General features: G+C 36.0%; 1 protein-coding gene across 5 annotated transcripts in view; it reads left to right on the forward strand.

The window, feature by feature from the left end:
- Positions 1-22,089, forward strand: part of GRIA4 (glutamate ionotropic receptor AMPA type subunit 4) — a 381,426-nt gene that overhangs the window by 342,271 nt on the left and 17,066 nt on the right. Inside the window, exon 15 of one of the 5 annotated variants that reach the window (XM_063671386.1) lies at positions 2,557-2,595. The exons of the other annotated variants lie outside the window; for them this stretch is intronic. Within the exon in view, the coding sequence (XP_063527456.1) occupies positions 2,557-2,578 (22 nt within the window). The 3' untranslated portion in view covers positions 2,579-2,595. The remainder of the gene's footprint in view (positions 1-2,556; positions 2,596-22,089) is intronic. 5 annotated transcript variants of the gene reach the window in all.

Raw genomic sequence — 22,089 nt, forward strand, 5'->3', positions numbered from 1 at the left:
ACATCTCCTGGACAGGAAACAGTGATGTTGACATGTCTATTTCCTTCCCACTTTGAGAGTCTGAGATTCTGAGTCTTACCCTAGGCTCTCTTTAGGAAAACAACAAAATTCCCATACCTCTTTGAAGTTGCAGACACTTAATAAGATTGAGAAAAAATTCACTCTCAGAACTTCTATAAAAGCTCAGCTGGTTTTGGAATTTAAGTAAGTCACTTCTTTACTAAATAGCTGCTTTTATTGCAGCATATCTTTGTTGTGAAATGGAAAACTATTTAAGGAAAGCACTCCTCTGTTAGAACCAACATAGCTAGAAATAAATGCAGGTCTTGTATGCCTGTAAAAACAGACATTCAAAATTGTATGCTGACATCAAATGTTTGGCACAGTACAAATCTGACAAAATTCATTAGATTATATAAAAGGAGGAATAAAACAGCAAAAGTGAAGCACAGGCCTATAAAAGGACTTGTTTTGATATTTTTAGAACAAAACTTCTATTTCCATATCTAGGTATGATTTTAAAAATTGATCCACATAATGTGGTAGCCTGTGGTGTTTCAATATGAAATACTTGAGAAGGTGATTACCAAGGGCATCATAAAAACCCTAACAACTTCATCACTACCTAATTTCTTTTTCATTTTTCTCATCACAAATAGCAATCACTTTATGCCCTGAAGCATGAAGACTTCACAGCCACTGTAATTTTACCCAATCCAGGCAGTATACCTATAGTTATTCTTATTCATAGATTCCCAGATCATTTCTAAATATAAAGATATTGTCTTCAAAACTCTGCCATATAAGTGATTACCATGGATGAAATAGGTGTTTCATAAAATACAATTTACTTTTTCCCCCCATTTTAAGCACAGCTTTACCATCTCTGCAGGTATTTGCTTCAGAAAAACAGGAAATCTCTCTCTCTCTCTCTCTCTCTCTCTCTCTCTCTCTGTATATATATATATATAGGAATTTATAATGTTTCATAGATAAAAGGGCTGGTTTGTCAAAATAGCCATTTTTAGAATATTTATTAAAAACAGTGAATGAATTTAGAGTACCAAGGAAGAACACAAAGGAAACCACATATATTATAGTTGGAGGAATTATATCATGCCATATTTATATCATGAAACTTTAAAATGATTTAAGTTCACAGGATAAATCTAATACTAAATAAATGGTAATAGCAGTAGATGGAGACAAGATACCATTGTATAACATAGAATCTGCCATAAAGTGTTTTTTCCCTGCACATTTTCATAATGGCTGTTAGAGTAATGATTACAACATCCCTCATTTTGATGTCTCTGCAATATACTTTGACAAACTGAGGTTCCAAAGTACATCCGTTATCTCACCTGATGTCATTTTACTTGATGAAGAATTTTAATAAGTTACCCAAAGTTAAATAACAATAGCACATGATCTTGTATGGGTTCAGGCTCATTCTTGGTCTCCACTCTCCTTCATGTCTCACAGAATTCAATCAATTGTCTGGTATTTGTTTTTTATGGGAGCCAATCACCCACCATCTCTGAAATTATGCCAAAGGGTAACTAGGACCTGATTCTAAGCTCTGTTAATTAGATAGTAGCCTCAACAGAGATAAAGTAATTCAAATAAGAAAACACCATATCAGAGACTACATAAATGAAAAAAATAAAAAGGAAATAAAAATTTAATAACTACTATGTAGCACGCCCATATATACTTGAATTTGATCCCCCTAACTCCTTGCAGTTGTTGCTTTTATCTTCATCTGGACAGATGCTGCTGCTGCAACTCGGGTTAAATAGCTGATGAGTGACAGAAGTGGAACTGGAGCCCATTACTGTCTAGGTCCCAAGCCCATGAGCCTCTCACTATGTTGCCTTGTTTCTCTCCAAAGTCACAGAATCCTACTTAGAGGCAAATTAAGAAAAAAAAAATCTCATCTTTATTCATCTTGCCATTTCCCATTGTGAAAAATGCAAGCACATAGTGTCTGATAATATCCATTTCTCAGATGTTTTTCTAGCTCTCCCAACTAATGACCATTTAATTCCTTTTTTATTTTCACAATAATTATTGTTCATATCAGATTTAGTATTGCTTCAGTCATGATGCTGCTTGTAGCACTATCATTTTACTCTCAAAAAACAAAAGAAGGTCAGGGAGATGAGCTGAGAACACCCCAGCATACCCCTTCTTCCTAAGGAACTCCAGGTGCTCACCATGATGCACCCTCCATTATTCACTCCAGCTGAAAAAATTACCCAAGCAATGCCCTTCTGTGAACTCCTACTCTAAGCCAATCTTCAAGGTATTAGAGCTCTCTGGCAAGACAGACTGAAGGGCAGACAATATTTTTTTCCTCTTACACAGCTAATATTCATTCCCCTTTGGCTTAATTCTTACAATGGGTTTTAAATTCAATTCAGTGAAAGCCCCAGTATATCAGACATTTGGTAGTGTCTTGTGAGACCTGACGAAAGGGTTGACCAGACTGAACTTGACTTTAATACAAGACCATGTTCTATTATTGTTTAACTTTGGGTATTTCTCCCCTAGGAGGAGGACAGAGGAGAACTAACCAGCTCCAGGACCAAGGTAAGAGGGGAGTTTTCTTTCAAAAGAATGGCTTCCATCCATTTGAAGGAAACCCCTCCCCCACCTGTTTTTAAATCCCTTTTTCTTTATACATTTATATTTTTTAACCCATCAGCGTAAGGAAACCAGCTTGCCACTTGTGCATAATAGTTATTTGAACATTCACTTACAAATGGTATAGGAGGAAAAAATAAAAACTTTCACACAAGTCATATCAGTTATATGCTAATGCATTTATGTTTTCTATCTTCATTAAATATTAGTACTAGTCTTCCGTTAAGGCTTAGATACTTGCATAGGCCTTAGAAAATTTTTATCAGCTGTTAATTTCTCTATTTGTAAAATATACATAGTTACTATCAGCCAAACCATAGTGCTCACAAAAATATCAAAACTAAAATCCAAAGCATTTTTATACAGAAATATATCATTATTAAGAAAAAAATAATAAAATTAACCACTAATATCATTTTAATGATATATATTTGGAAACATGATCAGTCTGGACTTTTGGGTTGAAGCTATACAAACTTAATGAGATTTTTAAGGTGCCATAGGAAAACTGTGGTTAGAAAAATAGGAGGAAAGGGAGGAAATATTGTGTTGAGCATCATCTCTCCATGCTTATACACCCTCTTCCCAGGCCTCTTGTGTATTTCTTTTAATGGTTTTCACTATAACCTCTCACTTTTTGTGTTGTTGTCCATAGAAATCATTAGTATTTCCTGACTTTGGTATTCTCTTTCAAATTGGTCTTTCCATAGAGGAAAACTAAGAGGAGAAACAAGTGAGAGAATTTAAAGGGACGGTGCAGTGGCTCACACCTGTAATCCCAGCACTTTGGGAGGCCAAGGCAGGTGGATTTCTTGAGCCCAGGAGATTGAGACTGGCCTGGGCAACATGGCAAAACCCCGTCTCTACAAAAAAATAGAAAACAATTAGCTGGGCATGGTGGTGCATGTCTGTTGTCCTACCTACCCCGGAGGCTGAGGTGGGAGGATTGCTTGAGCCTGGGAGGTAGACGTTTCAGTGAGTTGTGATCATGCCACTGCACTCCAGCCTGGGTGACACAGCCAGACCCTGTCTCAAAAAAATAAATAAAAGTTAAATTAAAAAATAAATAAAAACATCTAGAAGTTGAGATCGAAAAAGAAAAATAGACCATAGGGATTATGAAAGGCACCACCTTCTAGATCCTATTCAGCAATAATTATCTGTTATCATTTTCCTCCAAAGAAGCTAGATCTTGTGTGACTCAAGTAGATTTTAGGAAAGTTTTAAGATCAGGTAACAGAGACACTTGGGATTCAAGAAGAAGAAAATTTTAGGAAGGGAGAAAAAAAGTGTACCAAAAAAATGAGAATTCAGGCAATTTGTTGCCAAAAAATAAAGAGTCATCGTCTTCCAGTAATACAGGTCTACCATTTTGTTACAAACGTGTTTAGAAGCCTTGCAAATCCTTAAAGCTGGATTGTTAGAGCATGTAATGAAAGAAAATCCTTTCCAAAGGTTACATTTTTGTTAGAGGTCATTGTTTTCTGAGCAGGAACAATAGTGGCTATGTGATTAGGAACTCACATGAAAAGACTCACTCAAAATAAGAAATTCATTTTAACATCAAAACATAATATCTATTTATGTAGATAAGTATATTATAATGGTCATCAAATCCAGAAACTTAAGCGTTAAACTTTTAGCTCATGGCATATTTTGTTGACTGATTGTCTGATAAAACCTAATTTTGACTTTCTCTCTCACTGACTTCTTTAATGAAAAGTACAGGATATATTTGAATCACATTATTTATTCTTAATTTATTTATCCCGAATTTTAAGATGCCACGCATACGGACTCTCCACTGAAGCAGTCATACAAAAGAAGGAAATTGTCACAACATTGTTAGTGAGCTCTTTATGTGTTAGAATTTGATGTTTACATGGACATTTGTTACATCAGGAAGATTTGTTGTACTTTGAATTCTTATAAAATACTTCATAGAAATCTCACTCAGGGAAACAATTGGTGGGAGTTCTACAGTGACTTAGCTCTTTTGGATAACAGAACATTGAAATGAAAGCACCACTTCTCTGTTTTGTTGCTTAGTAAAGTGAAAAGCATTGATTTATAGTACTTGCATTCAATTTATTAAGTATATTTAAAATAGTTCTGAAAGTGTCCAAACTAATAGCTTAAGATACCCAACTTCTGACAAGTAGCAAATAACTGAATGACTACGTAATATGTGTAATATGTTCTAGTATTTACACCAATAGAAGCAAATGTAGGTGAGACTATTTTAAGAATTTAAATTTTTTGTCACTTTTTAAAATTTGAGTTGTTTAAACAGTGGGTGTTAGAATATATTTCTATTTTGAATTATGACTATAAGCCTTGTTGCTTTCAAAATAAGCAGCTTTGTATCTTCACTTAGAATCTCATAAACTTAAAATATTTAAAGACTCATGGATTTAGAATTCTTAGGCTTCAACTATTTTCAGAGAGTAACAGAAAAGCTACATATTCTCACAGATGTGAGCCCCCATGTATCTGAACTTTGAATAAAAAGCTCAGTTTCCTTTCATTAGCTTGTAATCTCTGTTTCTATAAGAAGTACTCTTAGTTTGTAATCCCTATTTATATAAGCAGCACTGTTTTTACTCAAGTTTCTTCTCTAATTTGTGTTGCTCGTCAGCCTAAACAAAATCCAGGCCAAAAGCTCTGGTAGGTTAAGCAAGATCAATTAAAACACATTTTAAGTGATAAGAGCAACATCAAAATACTGGCCTCCTGCTAAGGAACCTGAAATCTTAAATGAAACAAGAAAGTTGGAACTTTTTATTTTTAAATTTTTACTCTCAAGAATTTAATGGAAAACTTATAGTCTTTGTATGTGAAGTTTAAATAGATACATTTAGTGAGTTAAATACATATTAAAATATGCAGTGAAATAAATCTTAAACCACAGGTGACACTTAATATCTGTTGGTCATAAATGTAATTTTTAATTTTTAAAATAAAGATAAATTATATTATTCTAAGAAGTAAATTTAGTAACAGAATAATTTTTCTTTCTTTCTTTCTTTTTTTTTTCTTTTTTTTTGAGATGGAGTCTTGCTTTGTTGCCAGGCAGGAGTGCAGTGACTGCAGTGACGTGATCTTGGCTCACTGCAACCTCTGCCTCCCGGGTACAAGCAACTCTCCTGCCTCAGCCCCCCAAGTAGCTGGGACTGCAGGTGTCTGCCACCACACTGAGCTAAATTTTTGTATTTTTAGTAGAGTACTGGCCAGGATGGTTTCGATCTCTTGACCTCGTGATCTGCCCACCTCGGCCTCCCTAAGTGCTGAGATTACAGGCATGAGCCACCACGCCCGGCCAACAGAATAATTTTCTAAAGGTGATGTGTTTTCTTGGCTAAACTTGAATAGAATTGATTTATAAAAATCCATTATGGAGGATTTTTATCTTGAAGTGTAGTTAGGAGTATCACATTTCCCTTGATATTAACAACAAAGTTGCATTTGATTTTATCATTTAGTGTTCTTTCCTTGTCTGGCTGCATAAAGTGAATGGCAACCGGTTTATTTTAGCTATCTATAATCTCACTGAAATATCTTTTAAGATTATTTTGTTTATACAGTGGACCAAATTGCCAGCCATTATTCATAAAGATAGCTAGTGTCAATAATATTTTTATGTCCACTTGCCAACATTTAATAGACAGTTTTGAAGTGTTTTGTTTTAAAACACACTTCATACCAGGACTTCCCAAAATTCATTAGTTGCCATAGTTGAAGGATTCCCTTTCATTGGCTGGAACACTATTCTTTTATTTTAATGGGTTGCCTGCAAAATAGCACATGAGGTTAATTCACTGTTATATCACTTCTTATGTAGTTATTGCATAACAACTATAATTATTGCCCTGCATTAGGACTGACAATAGCATAAAGTACCCTAATACACAGTTGTTAGCCTCCAAGAGAAAAAAAAGATTTACATAGATCGTGTTGTAAAGTAATGTATGACTCAAAGGAAATGTGAGTACTCAGATACTAGATCTTATCATTTAAAGAAGAAAGAGATAAACAGCATCTACAGTATCTGCGAAATACCTCATAAAGAAGATTCAGATGTATTAGTTTATAAATATTAGCAAATGAATAAATAAGTAAGTGAGTGATTACTGGAAAATGTTAAGAAATTCAGAAAGGCTAAGAGAAGGGGAAAAAGGAATTCCTGGTGAATGTTCTAATATGAGTTTGGAGTCAGTTCTGAATAAAATATAGTTAGGACTATAAGCAAACTAACCTGGCTGAAGGCAGAGAGAATCGACTTGGAGGATTAGTTTGATTAAGAGACTAGACTTCTGTGTTAGACAAACCCAGCTTCCTATTTCACTTTTGCCATTTACTAGCCAATCAACTTTAGGCCTCACTATCCTCGTCTGTAAAATGGAGATGTAATTCTACCATATGGGATTGTTGTGAGGATTCAATGAGAATAATAAGAACTTCACACAGTGTCTGGCTAAATAAAATATAATACAGTTATATTTTAAAAGAGTATGTAAGCTGAATTGTTGAGAAACCTTGAATGTCAGAAAAGTTAGAATAATATCTTGGAGGCAATCATGAATTCGTGAAGATTTTTGACAAGGCATTCTAAACAAGCAGTGAAGCGAAGTTATTCTGACTCTGGGTAGCAGAGAACGGATTGAGAAAGCCAGTGGATCTGGTCTTGGGTGATAAAGGCTTCAATTAAAGTGATGCCAGTTTAATAGAAATGAAAATATAAATATGAGAGTCACTTGTCATAAAAACAGTTCTTAATGGATAATTGGCTAGAGGAAAGGAAGGGAAATGAAAATTCAAAGATGAGACTGAGTTTTTGTGGTTGGGCCTTGTTATTTTGGTATTCATTTTTACAGTCCTATTTCTTCTGTGTAACATCTCCTAATCCATTATACTGAAGCTTCTATATGGTACTGTTCTTGGGACACAAGATTACATGTCTCAAAAGATTAGAACTTAAATCAATAAGAACTTTGTATGTATGAAAAAAAAGACATTTTAACTTTGGAAGAAAATCTTACCGTCTAGTTAAATCAAGTCATTTCATATAGATTATTGATAATGCTTTTCAAAGAAAATTATCTACTACTCTTCCTTCTTGGGTATTTAGGCTGTATCTGTTCAGTTGACAAAACCACCTGCCTTTCAAGTTTTTTCTCAGCTCAAGGAGTATTTAGCCTGAGAAGATTGAAATTGCCATCTTACAATGGCTTCCAAAACTTAATCAGGCATAGACCCTACCAAGTCTGACAAACTTCCCAGGAAAAAGAAAATTTCCCACAGAGAGTCATAGAAGGATGAATATAGTTTAGCTATACAGGGAAGAGTCATGATAGGAAACAAAAGGTATCCTGGTACTGTAGGAAGAACACTGGACCAGAAGGCAGAAGACCTGTGCCCCAGCTGGGCTTTGATGGACAAGTCACCTAACTTTCATTAGGCCCCAAGGACTGCATCTTGGGGCCTAATAAGAAGGTTGGGCATAACCTCTAACCTACATTTTGATTCAAAAATTCTGGGATTCTAAGTCTTTAAAGCAATTGATGAAAGTTTTTAAGACCCAGCAAAGGATGGGAAAAGTAAAGATGATCCGTGGACTATGGAATGGAATTCTGGAAATCACATAAGGAGATGAAGAAATCAAGAGTCAGAGACAGTGGGGGAGTCCACACAGCAAATCATGGTCCAGGCAGGGCATCTGCATGAAAGACACAGTACTGTTGAACAGCTCACATGCTGTTTATGTAACAGAGACCAGTTCTTATATTTTAAAATTGTGTTTTACTTACTTTAAAGCAAATTTACTTTAGAATAATAATAATCACAACTTGAAAAATGAATGCCATTCAGAGATAACTTGAAGAACTTCACTAGCTAGCCATGGTCTCATTTGAAACAAAGCTTTCATATGTATAATTTGAGCACAGTGATAACAACAAGGGAGTGGCCTGAGGCAGGGACTTTACTGAGTATAGTCTCAAACACCCTAAGGCCACCACAAATAAATAAAATGTGTGGTATGAAATATAAATAGTTGATATTTTCTCAATATTATATAACTAAAAGCATCTTTTCACAGTTTTTTAAAAATTTTTATTGGTTTCACATTCAGTATTTAAAAATGGGAGTGGGTATGGTGGCTCACACTTGTAATCCCAGGCAGGTGGATCATTTCAGCCCAGGAGTTTGCCAGCATGGGCAACATGGCAAAACCACATTTCTACAAAATATACAAAAATTAGCTGGGTATGGTGGTGTGCACTTGCAGTCAATCTTAGCTACTCAGGAGGCTGAGGTGGGAGGATCACCTGAGCCTCGGGAGGTCAGGGCTGCAGTGAGCCATGATCATACCACTTCACTCCAGCCTGGGCAACAGAGTGAGACCCTGTCTCAAAAAATAAAAATAATAAAAAATTAAAATGTTCTGCATATGATGTAACTGTACAATGATCATAGATTGAAGCTAGTACTTTGGAAATCCCTTCTCAATAAATCAGTCTTAAAACCTCTGCTCTATTAAAATTCTGAGCCACCAGGTGTCATAGAAATGTTTTTATTTCTCTTACCTTTGATAGACAGACTTAGAAGTCATCACTAACTATTTTTTAAATAAATGTCATTCGAATTTAGAACAGATATATTTTTAATCTGTGTTCAAGTTGCCCTTCCAAGGTCTGTGAACCCCTGAAATTATGTATAAGTCTGGGGTTTTGTAAGTTTGTGCATTTCTTCCTGAGAAAGTATTTATACTTTCATTGAATTCTAAAAGAGAACCATGACCCAAAGTAGGTAAGAAAATTCTACTCTGTGACCTAAAATTGACAAAATCATGAAGCTAAGCTTCATGAAATATTTGTAAATATGACCTAAAAAATACTCAACACTAAAAATGTAATTAAAATTTTCATTGATCACAATCTCTAGCTAATGCTCTGGCTAAGTTCCTGGGAGATATCCTAACAAAAATCACAAAGCTCCTTCAAGGAATAACATTCCTCAGATCCATGTCTCAACTAGAAATTAATCATGCAAATTCCAATGAATGTGCAATTTAGAGACAACTGCTGGAATCCAGACAAGTATCTGTTTAACTTGTTCAGCTCTCCTTGACTCAACTTGGAATATGAATACAAAGGTTTCCACACTAACTTAATTACATATATGTCATCCAAAACCCAAACCAAAGACACTAAATCCTTCCTTATCAAAGTAGTTTTCACGAGCTCATTGCAAATCATGCTGGGTCTGAATTGTCTTTCCACTTACAAAAATTTTTCTCTCCTTATTTTAATATTAAATTCCTGATCAATAGTACCATTTAATGCAAATCTTACTTGTCATTGCATAGGCAAACTGGAGTAAAAACTCAATATCTTTTCTACAAAATTTTTGCATATACATGTAGAGCAATCCAGCCCAAATTCTGCCTTTGGAAATGAGTGCACAAATCCAATGAAGCAAAAACAGCCTTGTGCTTGTCTACTGGAAGGAATAATTTGGGAAGAAAAGTAATAACACAGCTACAAGTTAAATTGAAAACTTAGTGGAGCATTGATAATGCTGAAAACTGGCTACTCTTCGAGGCTAAATAGTTGATAAAGGCTAGAATTGTGAATGCAAAAGCCATTCCTTAAAATTAGACATATTTAGTTCTTAACTCTTCATCATTTGACAGCCTATTGATTCTTACTTACTTTTTGTGTTTTCTTGATTAATAAAATAGTCATTTTTTTCTCAGTAGGTCATTAATTGACTTTACACAGAGTTCTGGGGTTGTTGTAAATTCTCAGCTTTTTTGCTAACTTGCTCCATTCACCTTTATCTGGAAGACGTCATTAATTAAACTACAGAAGTAAATCCTATGTGATATTTGCTTCTCTCTACCTATTTCACCTTGTTATATGGAATATGCATAGAATTTTTGTGAAAATACTGACAATGCAGCTATATTTAATAACAGAATGAATAGTCTATGTAGAGTTGGTTATTCATATTTCATGAAATTACTATTTTCTTATTAGCATGGTTCTGGGAAAACTGTAGCACATATATATGTATACACATACACACACACACATATATGTATACATACATACACACACATACACACACACACACACACACACATTTGCTGCTAACAAAGCTTAAATCAAATGAGTTTTCCAATCTGGAATTTTAGTTTGATTTCAAGAAAGGTATAAAATAAATATGTAGCATGATAGAATATAAAAATAAGTTGTATTTTTTAACTCCTACAAACAAATTCAAAAAAAAGACTTTTTCTTAGGGTCTCTAATACTTGTTAGGGAAAGAACATAGTTGCTAGCCATAAATCTGTTTTTCTGAAAACACAGATATAAACTCTTTCTTTTTTTGTAAATAGCCCACTAAGCAGGACTCAAGCCTATTCAGTCACATTCATTTAATTCAGCCTAAGGGAAAAGACTCACCTTGTCTATATAAATGTGTGAAACAGCAAGTCTTCTTTCTAGGCCACTGAGAGTTCTATTAACCTCCTGTAGCTCCTGTCTGATGGGGTATGTCTGCTAATTGATGCATTGCTCATACTTCTCTGCCTGACCTGTTCCCATCAAATAAAGTAGAGCCCTCATAGAAGCCAAATACATCATATGTCCTCCAGCCTGCGACTAGAGGGACAAAACCAACTGAACCAAAGCAAACCACATAATCAGGAACAATAAATGTTTTTCTAAGAACTTTAAGAATAACCCCTAATTTATATCTCAAATTTTATTTAATCCAAAATAGAGTATATTTTTTGGCTTGAATAAAACAATTCCATAAGTTATTATATTACAAAATAACTGAAAGCTTTGTTTTTTACTAATTATTACAGTATCACTTTCCACTGCCCAGAAAATTTTGGGTGTGTGGGGAAGCATAAAGAACAAATGCAATTTAAGTTCATCATCATCTTACACCCAGAGATTGTGATTTGTTGTATTTTCTTTCATATTCTTTTCAACAATCAACATTATATATACATATACTTATATATAAATGTATAGTTTATTCTCAGACTAAGATCAAAATGAACACACACTTGTTTCTTTTTCCGCTTAACATTATGCTATAAGCACTTCCTCTTGCCATTGAAATTTTTTTAATGGTTATCAAACATCAATCATATGGATCATTGGTACTTATCAACACTATAACCCCAGAAGCTTTGTAACATATGGTACCCCAATTTAGAAAAACCTGATACAGTGGGGTTAGGTCTGAGCATGAGTATTTGCAATAGGCAGTTATTATACTCAAGTCAAACTTGAGACCACTGGTGTATACCAAAATCTCCTTAATCTTCCCTTTTTTTGATAGGTATATTGCTTTCAATGTTTTTCTATATATATATATATGTATATATATAATGCTATATGTATAATGTTACATATATATAAAATGAGATTTATCATAAGTCATTTTGGCAGCACCTTTAATTTCTTAGGATTGATTGCTCAAGGAGAATTATTTAATTAAGGGTGAGAATTGTTTTAAAGCTTTTGTTGTATAAAGCCAAATTATTTTCTTTTTGGTTTTTAATTATTTTTTTTCCCTTTTTTTAAATTTCATCTTTAAAAAATGGGATACATGTGCAGAACGTGCAGGTTTGTTACATAGGTATACAAGTGCCATGATGGTTTGCTGCACCTATTGACCCGTCCTCTAAGTTCCCTCCTCTCATCCCCAACCCCCCAACAGGCCCTGGTGTGTGTTGTTCCCTTCTCTGTGTCCATGTGTCCTCAATGTTCAACTCCCACTTATATGAGTGAGAACATGTGGTGTTTTGTTTTCTGTTCCTGTGTTAGTTTGCTGAGGATGATGGCTTCCAGCTTCATCCATGTCCCTGCAAAGGACATAATCTCATTCCTTTTCATGGCTGCATAGTATTCTGTGGTATATATGTACCATATTTTCTTTATCCAGTCTATCATTGATGGGCATTTGGGTCGGTTCCATGTCTTCGCTATTGTACATAGTGCTGCAATCAACATGTGTGCATCTGTCTTTATAGTAAAATGATTTATATTCCTTTGGGTATATACCCAGTAATGGGATTGCTGGGTATTTCTGGTTCAAGATCCTTGAAGAATCATCATATTGTCTTCCACAATGGTTAAACTAATTTAAATTCCCACCAACAGTGTAAAAGCACTCCTATTTCTCCACAGCCTTGCCAGCATCTATTGTTTCCTGACTTTTTAAAAATCACCATTCTGACTGGCGTGAGATGGTGGTACCTCACTGTGGTTTTGATTTGCATTTCTCTAATGATCAGTGGTGTTGAGTTTTGTTCATATGTTTATTGGCCATGTAAATGTCTTCTTTTGAGACGTGTCTGTTCATGTGCTTTGCCCAATTTTTGACGGGACTCTTTTTCTCTTGTAAATTTGTTTAAGTTTCTTGTAAATTCTGGATATTAGACGTTTGTCAGATGGGTAGATTGCAAAAATTATCTTCCATTCTGTAGGTTGCCTGTTCACTCTGATGATAGTTTCTTTTGCTGTGCAGAAGCTCTTTTTTTATATACATACTTTAAGTTCTAGGGTATATGTGCACAATGTGCAGGTTTGTTACATATGTATACATGTGCCATGTTAGTGTGCTGCACCCATCAACTCGTCATTTACATTAGTTATATCTCCTAATGCTATCCCTCCCTGCTCCCCCCACCCCATGACAGGCCCCAGTTTGTGATGTTCCCTACACTGTGTCCAAGTGTTCTCATTGTTCAATTCCCACCTATGAGTGAGAACATGTGGTGTTTGGTTTTCTGTCCTTGCGATAGTATGCTCAGAATGATGGATTCCAGCTTCATCCATGTCCCTAAAAAGGACATGAACTCATCATTTTTATGGCTGCATAGTATTCCATGGTGTATATGTGCCACATTTTCTTAATCCAGTCTATCACTGATGGACATTTGGGTTGGTTCCAAGTCTTTGCTATTGTGAATAGTGCCGCAATAAACAAACGTGTGCATGTGTCTTTATAGCAGCATGATTTATAATCTTTGAGTACATACGCAGTAATGGGATGGCTGGGCCAAATGGTATTTCTAGTTCTAGATCCTTGAGGAATCGCCACACTGCCTTCCACAATGGTTGAACTAGTTTACAGTCCCACCAACAGTGTAAAATTTTTCCTATTTCTCCACATCCTCTCCAGCACCTGTTGTTTCCTGACTTTTTAATGATTGTATTCTAACTGGTGTGAGATGGTATCTCATTGTGGTTTTGATTTACATTTCTCTGATGGCCAGTGATGATAAGCATTTTTTCATGTGTCTTTTGGTTACGTAAATGTCTTCTTTTGAGAAGTGTCTGTTCATATCCTTTGCCCACTTTTTGATGGGGTTGTTTGATTTTTTTCTTGTAAATTTGTTCAAGTTCTTTGTAGACTCTGGATATTAGCCCTTTGTCAGATGGGTAGATTGTAAAAATTTTCTCCCATTCTGTAGGTTGCCTGTTCACTCTGATGGTAGTTTCTTTTGCTGTACAGAAGCTCTTTAGTTTAATTAGATCCCACTTGCCAATTTTTGCTTTTGTTGCCATTGCTTTTGGTGTTTTAGACATGGAGTCCTTGCCCATGCCTATGTCCTGAATGGTATTCCCTATGTTATCTTCTAGGGTTTTTATGGTTTTAGGTCTAATATTTAAGTATTTAATCCATCTTGAATTAATTTTTGTATAAGGTGTAAGGAAGGGATCCAGTTTCAGCTTTCTATGGTAGCCAGTTTTCCCAGCTCCATTTATTAAATGGGGAATCCTTTCCCCATTTCTTTTTTTTGTCAGGTTTGTCAAAGATCAGATGGTTGTAGATGTGTAGTATTATTTCTGAGGACTCTGTTCTGTTCCATTGGTCTATATCTCTGTTTTGGTACCAGTGCCATGCTGTTTTGGTTACTGTAGCCTTGTAGTGTAGTTTGAAGTCAGGTAGCGTGATGCCTCCGGCTTTGTTCTTTTGGCTTAGGATTGTCTTGGCAATGTGGGCTCTTTTTTGGTTCCCTATGAACTTTAAAGTAGTTTTTTCCAATTCTGTGAAGAAAGTTATTTGTAGCTTGATGGGTATGGCATTGAATCTATAAATTACCCTGGGAAGTATGGCCATTTTCATGATGCTAATTCTTCCTATCCATGAGCATGGAATGTTCTTCCATTTGTTTGTGTCCTCTTTTATTTTGTTGAGCAGTGGTTTCTAGTTCTCCTTGAAGTCCTTCACATCTCTTGTAAGTTGGATTCCTAGGTATTTTATTCTCTTTGAAGCAATTGTGAATTGGAGTTCACTCATGATTTGGCTCTCTGTTTGCCTGTTATTGGTGTATAGGAATGCTTGTGATTTTTGGACATTGATTTTTGTATCCTGAGACTTTGCTGAAGTTGCTTATCAGCTTAAGGAGATTTTGGGCTGAGATGATGGGGTTTTCTAAATATACAATCATGTCATCTGCAAACAGGGACAATTTGACTTCCTCTTTTCCTAATTGAATGCCCTTTATTTCCTTCTCCTGCCTGATTGCCCTGGCCAGAACTTCCAACACTATGTTGAATAGGAGTGGTGAGAGAGGGCATCCCTGTCTTGTGCCAGTTTTCAAAGGGAACACTTCCAGTTTTTGCCCATTCAGTATGATATTGGTTGTGAGTCTGTCATAAATAGCTCTTATTATTTTGAGATACGTCCCACCAATAACTAGTTTATTGAGAGTTTTTAGCATGAAGGGCTGTTGAATTTTGGTCAAAGGCCTTTTCTGCATCTGTTGAGACAATCATGTGGTTTTTGTCTTTGATTCTGTTTATATGATGGATTACATTTATTGATTTGCATATATTGAACAGCCTTGCATCCCAGGGATGAAGCCAACTTGATCATGGTGGATAAACTTTTTGATGTGCTGTTGGATTTGGTCTGCCAGTATTTTATTAAGGATTTTTGCATTGATGTTCATCAAGGATATTGGTCTAAAATTCTCTTTTTTTGTTGTGTGTCTGCTAGGCTTGGTATCAAGATGATGCTGGCCTCATAAAATGAGTTAGGGAGGATTCCCTCTTTTTCTATTGATTGTAATTGTTTCAGAAGGAATGGTACCAGCTCCTCTTTGTACCTCTGGTAGAATTTGGTATGGTTTTGCAGTGGCTGGTACTGGTTTTTCCCTTCCATATTTAGTGTTTCTTTCAGGAGCTCTTGCAGCGCAGCCCTGGTAGTAACAAAATCCCTCAGCATTTGCTTGTCTGGAAAGGATTATATTTTTCCTTCGCTTATGAAGCTTAGTTTGGCTGGATATGAAATTCTGGGTTGAAAAGTCTTTCCTTTAAGAATGTTAAATATTGACCCCCAATCTATTCTAGCTTGTAGAGTTTTTGCTGAGAAGTCTGCTATTAGTCTGATGCACTTCCCTTTGTAGGTGACCTGGCCTGTCTCTCTGGCTGCCCGTAATGAAGTTTGCCCTTCATTTTGACCTTGGAGAATCTGATGATTATGTGTCTTGGGGTTGATCTTCTCATGGGATATCTTAATAGTGTTCTCTGTATTTCCTGAATTTGAATGTTGGCTTGTCTTGCTAGTTTGGGGAAGTTCTCCTGTATAATATCCTGAAATGTGTATTCCAGCTTGTTTCCATTCTCCCTATCTCCTTCTGGTACTCAAATCAGTTGTAGGTTCTGTCTTTTTATGAAGTCTTGGAGACTTTGTTCCTTCTTTTTCATTCTTTTTTCTCTATTCTTGTCTGTATGTCTTATTTCAGTAAGGTAGTCTTCAAACTCTGATATCCTTTCTTCTACTTGGTCGATTCGGCTGTTGATACTTGTGTATGCTTCACAAAGTTCTCATGCTGTGTTTTTCAGTTCTATCAGGTCTTTTCTGTTCCTCTCTAAACTGGTTATTCTAGTTAGCAATTTCTCTAACCTTTATCAAGGTTCTTAGCTTCTTTGCATTGGGTTAAAACATGCATTTTTAACTCATCGTAGTTTTTATTACCTATCTTCTGAAGCCTCCTTCTGTCAGTTCTCTATCTGATCTTCCATCCAGTTCTGCACCCTTTATGGAGAGACATTGTTGGAGGAGAATAGGCACTCTGGCCTTTTGGGTTTTCAGCATTTTTTCATTGATTCTTTCTCATCTTCATGAGTTTGTCTAGTTTCATTCTTTGAGGCTGCTGACCCTCGGATGGGGTGTTTGTGGGGGACTTTTTGTTGTTGTTGTTGCTGATGCTGTTGTTGCTTTCTGTTTATTTTTCTTTCAATAATCAGAGCCCTTTTCTGTAGGGCTGCTGCAGTTTGCTGGAGATTTACTTTAGGCCCTATTCATCTGATTTGCTCCTGTGCAAGGAGATGTCACTCAAGGAGGCTGGAAAGCAGCCAAGATGGGTGCCTGCTCCTTCTTCTAGGACCTCTGACCTTGAGGGGCACCAACCTGATGCCAGTAGGATCGCTCTGGCAATAGGGTGTCTGACAACCCGTGTTGGAGGGTCTCATTCAGTTGGGTGGCACAGGGAGCAGGACCTATTCAATGAAGCACTTTGTCCCTTGGTGGAGAGGGTGTGTTTTGCTGGGGGTAAACCCACCCATCTGAGCTGCACGATTCCTCAGAACTACTAGAAGGGGAGGCTAAGTCTGCTGGTCCGCAGAGACTGCAGCCACCCCTGCCTCTAGGAGCTCAGGCCCAGGGAGATGCTAATTCTGTCCCTGAACCTCTGGCGGGAGTTACTGGAGATCCTGCGGGGAAGCCCCGCCCACTGAGGAAGAATGGGTGGGGATTAGGCCTGAAGAGGCACTCTGGCTGCTGACTGCCACAGCCGGTGTGTTGGGCTGTGGGGACAAGTCTTGGGAGCAAGCTGCCCAGCCTCCCTGGCTCCAGCAGAGGAAAAGCACAGCCTGGAGCTATAGAAATGGGTGCTGCCCTTCCCCCACCCAGGTAGTTTAGCATGTTAGGCAATTGTGAGTCCCAGTGCTGGCTGCAGCCCCTCCCCCAAGGAGCTGAAAGGGCTTAGACAGCAGGCAGCAGCAGCTGGTGCTGGTTGCCCATCCCCCCGGGAGTTCGGTAGGTTCAAGCAGATTCCAGCTGAGAGGCTGTAAGAATCTGCATGTTCCAAGGTTGGGACGCTAGGCCCCGGTGGCGTGGGTTCGCGAGTGGGATCTTCCCATCTGTGGATTGCACAGTTCCATGGGAAAAAGCACAGTTTCCCCGGATGGGTAGTATACTCACTCACCGCTTCCCTTGGCTGTGGAGAGGAGGTTCCCCTTCCCGGTGTGGACCACCACACCACACTGCTCTTCCTTCTCTCAGTGGGTCACGCCAGCCTTCTAGACAATTTTGATGAGAGAGAGCCTGGATACCTTGGTTGCCTGTGAAGGATTCACAGGCGTATTATGTTTTTTTCCGATAGAAGCCTCTGAACACCACCGCTTCTAGTCAGCCATCTTGGCCCCGCCCATCCTATCTCCAGTTTTTAATTCTATCATCAGTGAATGAGAATGCCTGCTCCTCTTATTAAATCCTCAACTATACAAAGCATATCTTTACTTTTATGTTTCCTAGTATGAATGGTGAGAAATGAATTTGCATTGCTTTAATGCACATTAGTTTTACTCCAAATAAGGTAGAATTATTTTTATATGATTTTAGTTTAACTTCAAATAAGGCTGAATTATTTTATATGATTTATATTTCTTGCTGCATAAGTTATCTATCCATGTTTTTTGCCGACTTTAAAAGAATGTTCTTATTTTTACACAATTTCTTTTTGTCACACAATTTTTAAGTGTTTTTAAACTATATTAAGATTTATTTAGGACTATGAAAAAAACCTCTCAGCCTCATTCAGGTAAATATTCTGAACATTTTAACACTTGATATTTAAATTTTATATAATATAGTATGAAGAGAGCACTCCAGTGAAGAGGTCACAGGCCTTCTTGGGACCAGAAGTGTTTTGGATTTCAGATTTTTTTGGATTTTTTGAATATTTGCGTTACACTTAGCAACAGTTCAGCATCCGTAATCTGAAAACCTGCAATCTAAAACATTTCCAAAAAAATTGTTTTAAGTGCCAACATGATGCTCAAAGGAAATGCACATTGGAGCATTTAGGATTTCAGATTTTTGGATTAGGGATACTCAATTGGTATAACTAATGGATACCTTCTTATAAGGATAATAATCCACTAACACAATTACACAGTAGTTAAGACAGATAAACTGCATTAATTCCATATACTATTGCCATCATAGCCAACAATAAAGTGTTCATCCTATTAAGTGAGATGGAATTGAATGTGTTTAAACCAGACCAAAGATAATACTGCAAATTATTTGTTCTACAAACTACATATGTCCTGAATATCTTGTGGGCAGACAATGACTAAATCTAAGAAGTTGTATCATCAGTCATTTACAACAATAATCACAAATCCAGGAAATCAGAAAAATAAAACTAAACTTTACTAAAACTTTTAAAATTTGCCCTGTTTACTTAGGTTGACACTTTATCAGATATACACTTTAATACCTCACCAACAGAGAAATCATACTATAAGAAATAGGATCTAGAAGTAAATATGAGTAAGGCATAAAAGTAAGCATAAAAGCATATCCAGATCTATATAATTTAATGATAAGTTATTTGTGGAGGGGTAAAGAATAAGCAATAAATGTCTTAGCCTGGATTAAGCATGCTTTTCACAAGGAAATCTTACTTTGCACTAGATTAATGTGCCCAAAATTATTAATAATAAATGGAAAAAATTTACATATGTTAGTTCCCATACTAAAGCTTTGGTTTTATGTGACATTTCAACAAAATTCCCATTAACAAAAGTAAGTCTTAAGTGCTAGGTCAGTAAAGTATGGATTTTCATAATCTAACTCATTTGAGGGAAATTCCAGGAATAAAAACTTTTGGAAGTTTTTCAGAGGTCCTGGAAGTTGATCAAGTGAGCATTTTCATTCCAGGCCCGAATCAAATTCCCTGTCATCTCATTACTATGAGAAAAGCTATTTGGGAAAGGGATTTTCTCACCTAGATTTTTGCTAAGGCATACAAGGCAAAGGCAAACACATTACCTTGAACCTATTTCAGTCTATGCAACATCATTGTCAACACATCTGGTTCTCCAATATGGTTTAAACATCTAGAAAAAATGTGGTCCCTTGTTGCTTTTTCCTCCTCTTCTATTTTTAAATGGAAAGCAATTCATTTCAACTGACTTTGCAAAAGCTACATTTCCGCAATAAAGGGAATAATTAATGTAAGAAATAGCTGAAAATATTTTTCTTCTACACTTATCTACTTGGCAGGTCACTATTACAATGACACTGATATATTTAATCAGGGCAAGAATACCCCTTAGAATCAATATGAGTTTCTGACATCAATTTTGAAGTCTATGTCTGAAATATTTGAAGGGGATTTCAAAACAATAATAAAATGTGCTGCAGCGAGTATCTGCTTTCTACATCCCTCATTTATCTAACTTTTTATGGCTTCCTTAGCCTTGTTTATCATTACTTCTTCAGGATTTCACTTTCTTCTTAACATGACAAAAAGTACTTTTCAACCTAGTCCAGTAAAATGAGTGAAGTAATTATATACATATACATGTCATTGATGATTTTTATTATTAATAACATGTAGAAGTGATTCATTCTATAAAATAGAACAGATGTCCAAATGGTCATTATATATGTGGTTTATGTTAAAGCTTAAATAGCATTCTAAGGAGGCCTTTAGACCTAAACTTATTATATGAGGGAATTACATCTTTAGTTAGACAATTGTAGAAAACCACAGACACTTTTAACATGCACAGAAATCTTGAAATACTATCTCCAGATATGGATTACGAAATGTCTTCCACTACGCATCATTAAAGAAAGGTAAATTTCATATATGATGGTATTAAGTGGACTCTATTGAGGGACCACATGTTTCTGGAAGGAAAACATGTAGATTAATTGTGAACTGGGTAGTAACTTATCTATTGGTCTAGTGTATAAAATTACACACATATATGGATAGCAGTGTGAAACTAAACTGTTTTTACATGGCCTATTAGATGGTATTACAAAGACAATGTTTTAGAATAATTTTGTAGAAAGCTTGATTCCAAACAATTTTCTCAATGTAAAGCTTTTCTTCCTTATCCATTCCTTTATTTTGCTTTTTAGTTTTCTATCGTGCTGTGAAACTGTCTTTGGATATGGCTAATAACCCTGTTAAATAACCCTCTCATGAAATAATTTTAGTTTTATCAGAGGAATGGTCTAAACCAACACAGAAAATAATTGGAATATTACTTCATTTTTAAAAATCTTAACATGAATGTTTAAGGCTAAAATAAAATGGATTATAAAAATAATTTTCTCCAAAATAGAGAATTTTAGTAGTTATCCTTAATTTATTGAAAGACAAATTTAGTTCCTCGTAGACACAAAATAAATTAGAACAATTCCTTTTTTCTCAGCAGAATTTTTAAAAAAATAGATGTCTCTATCTTCATTCCTACATTTCAGTCTGGTCCTTTGGTTATTAAACTAACAACTTGATATTGTCACATTAGGAATTACATGCATTATTTTACACCACTAATGTGGCACTTACTTGGAAATGTAGGAATAGCTAGTTATTTAATTAGCATTCAGTAAATGGGCAGTCTAATTCTTAAGAAGAGTTAAAACTAAAAACTCTTAAATGTGTGGTTTACTTATGAGAACTGTTTACTCTCCAAGTGGATCAGATCATCACAAAATGGAAAAGCACGTTGTTGACCTGAAATAATATGAACAAATTTTAAGACAATAAACACTTTAGTAGGCTAATTGGTGGTAAAATATGCAACATTTTTTATTAGTTGGCTAAATGTCATTTTGCTTGCAAATCAATTATTCAACTGCTATTTGATAATATGGTTGCTTTATTTTACCTATAATTCATTTGCCATTAAGTAATCACCAAACTCAGTGTTTATAAAATAGCATATCACAAACGTTACCCAAATTCCCTCAGCATATAAGCCACTCCTTAAATTTAACAGAAATTTTATTAAATGATGGAAAAATCTCTTGAAATACCTATTGGGCCATTTAAAAACTGTAACTTGAAAGCAGGAAAGAAACCAAATGTATGGGAGGCAAAAGCCCATGACATATTTTTTTGTTTGTTTGTTTTTGTTTTGGGACGAAGTTTCGCTCTTGTCGCCCAGGCTGGAGTGCAATGGCGCAATCTCAGCTCAGTGCAACCTTTGCCTCCCAGGTTCAAGCAATTCTCCTGCCTCAGCCTCCTGAGTAGCTGGGATTACAGGTGCCCACAACCACGCCCAGCTAATTTTTGTATTTTTTGTAGAGACAGGGTTTCGCCATGTTGGCCAGGCTGGTCTTTGACTCCTGACCTCAGGTGATGGACCGACC

The sequence above is a fragment of the Pongo pygmaeus genome, chromosome 9 (genome assembly GCF_028885625.2).
Source record: "Pongo pygmaeus isolate AG05252 chromosome 9, NHGRI_mPonPyg2-v2.0_pri, whole genome shotgun sequence".
In the NCBI taxonomy this organism is placed as follows: Eukaryota; Metazoa; Chordata; class Mammalia; order Primates; family Hominidae; genus Pongo; species Pongo pygmaeus.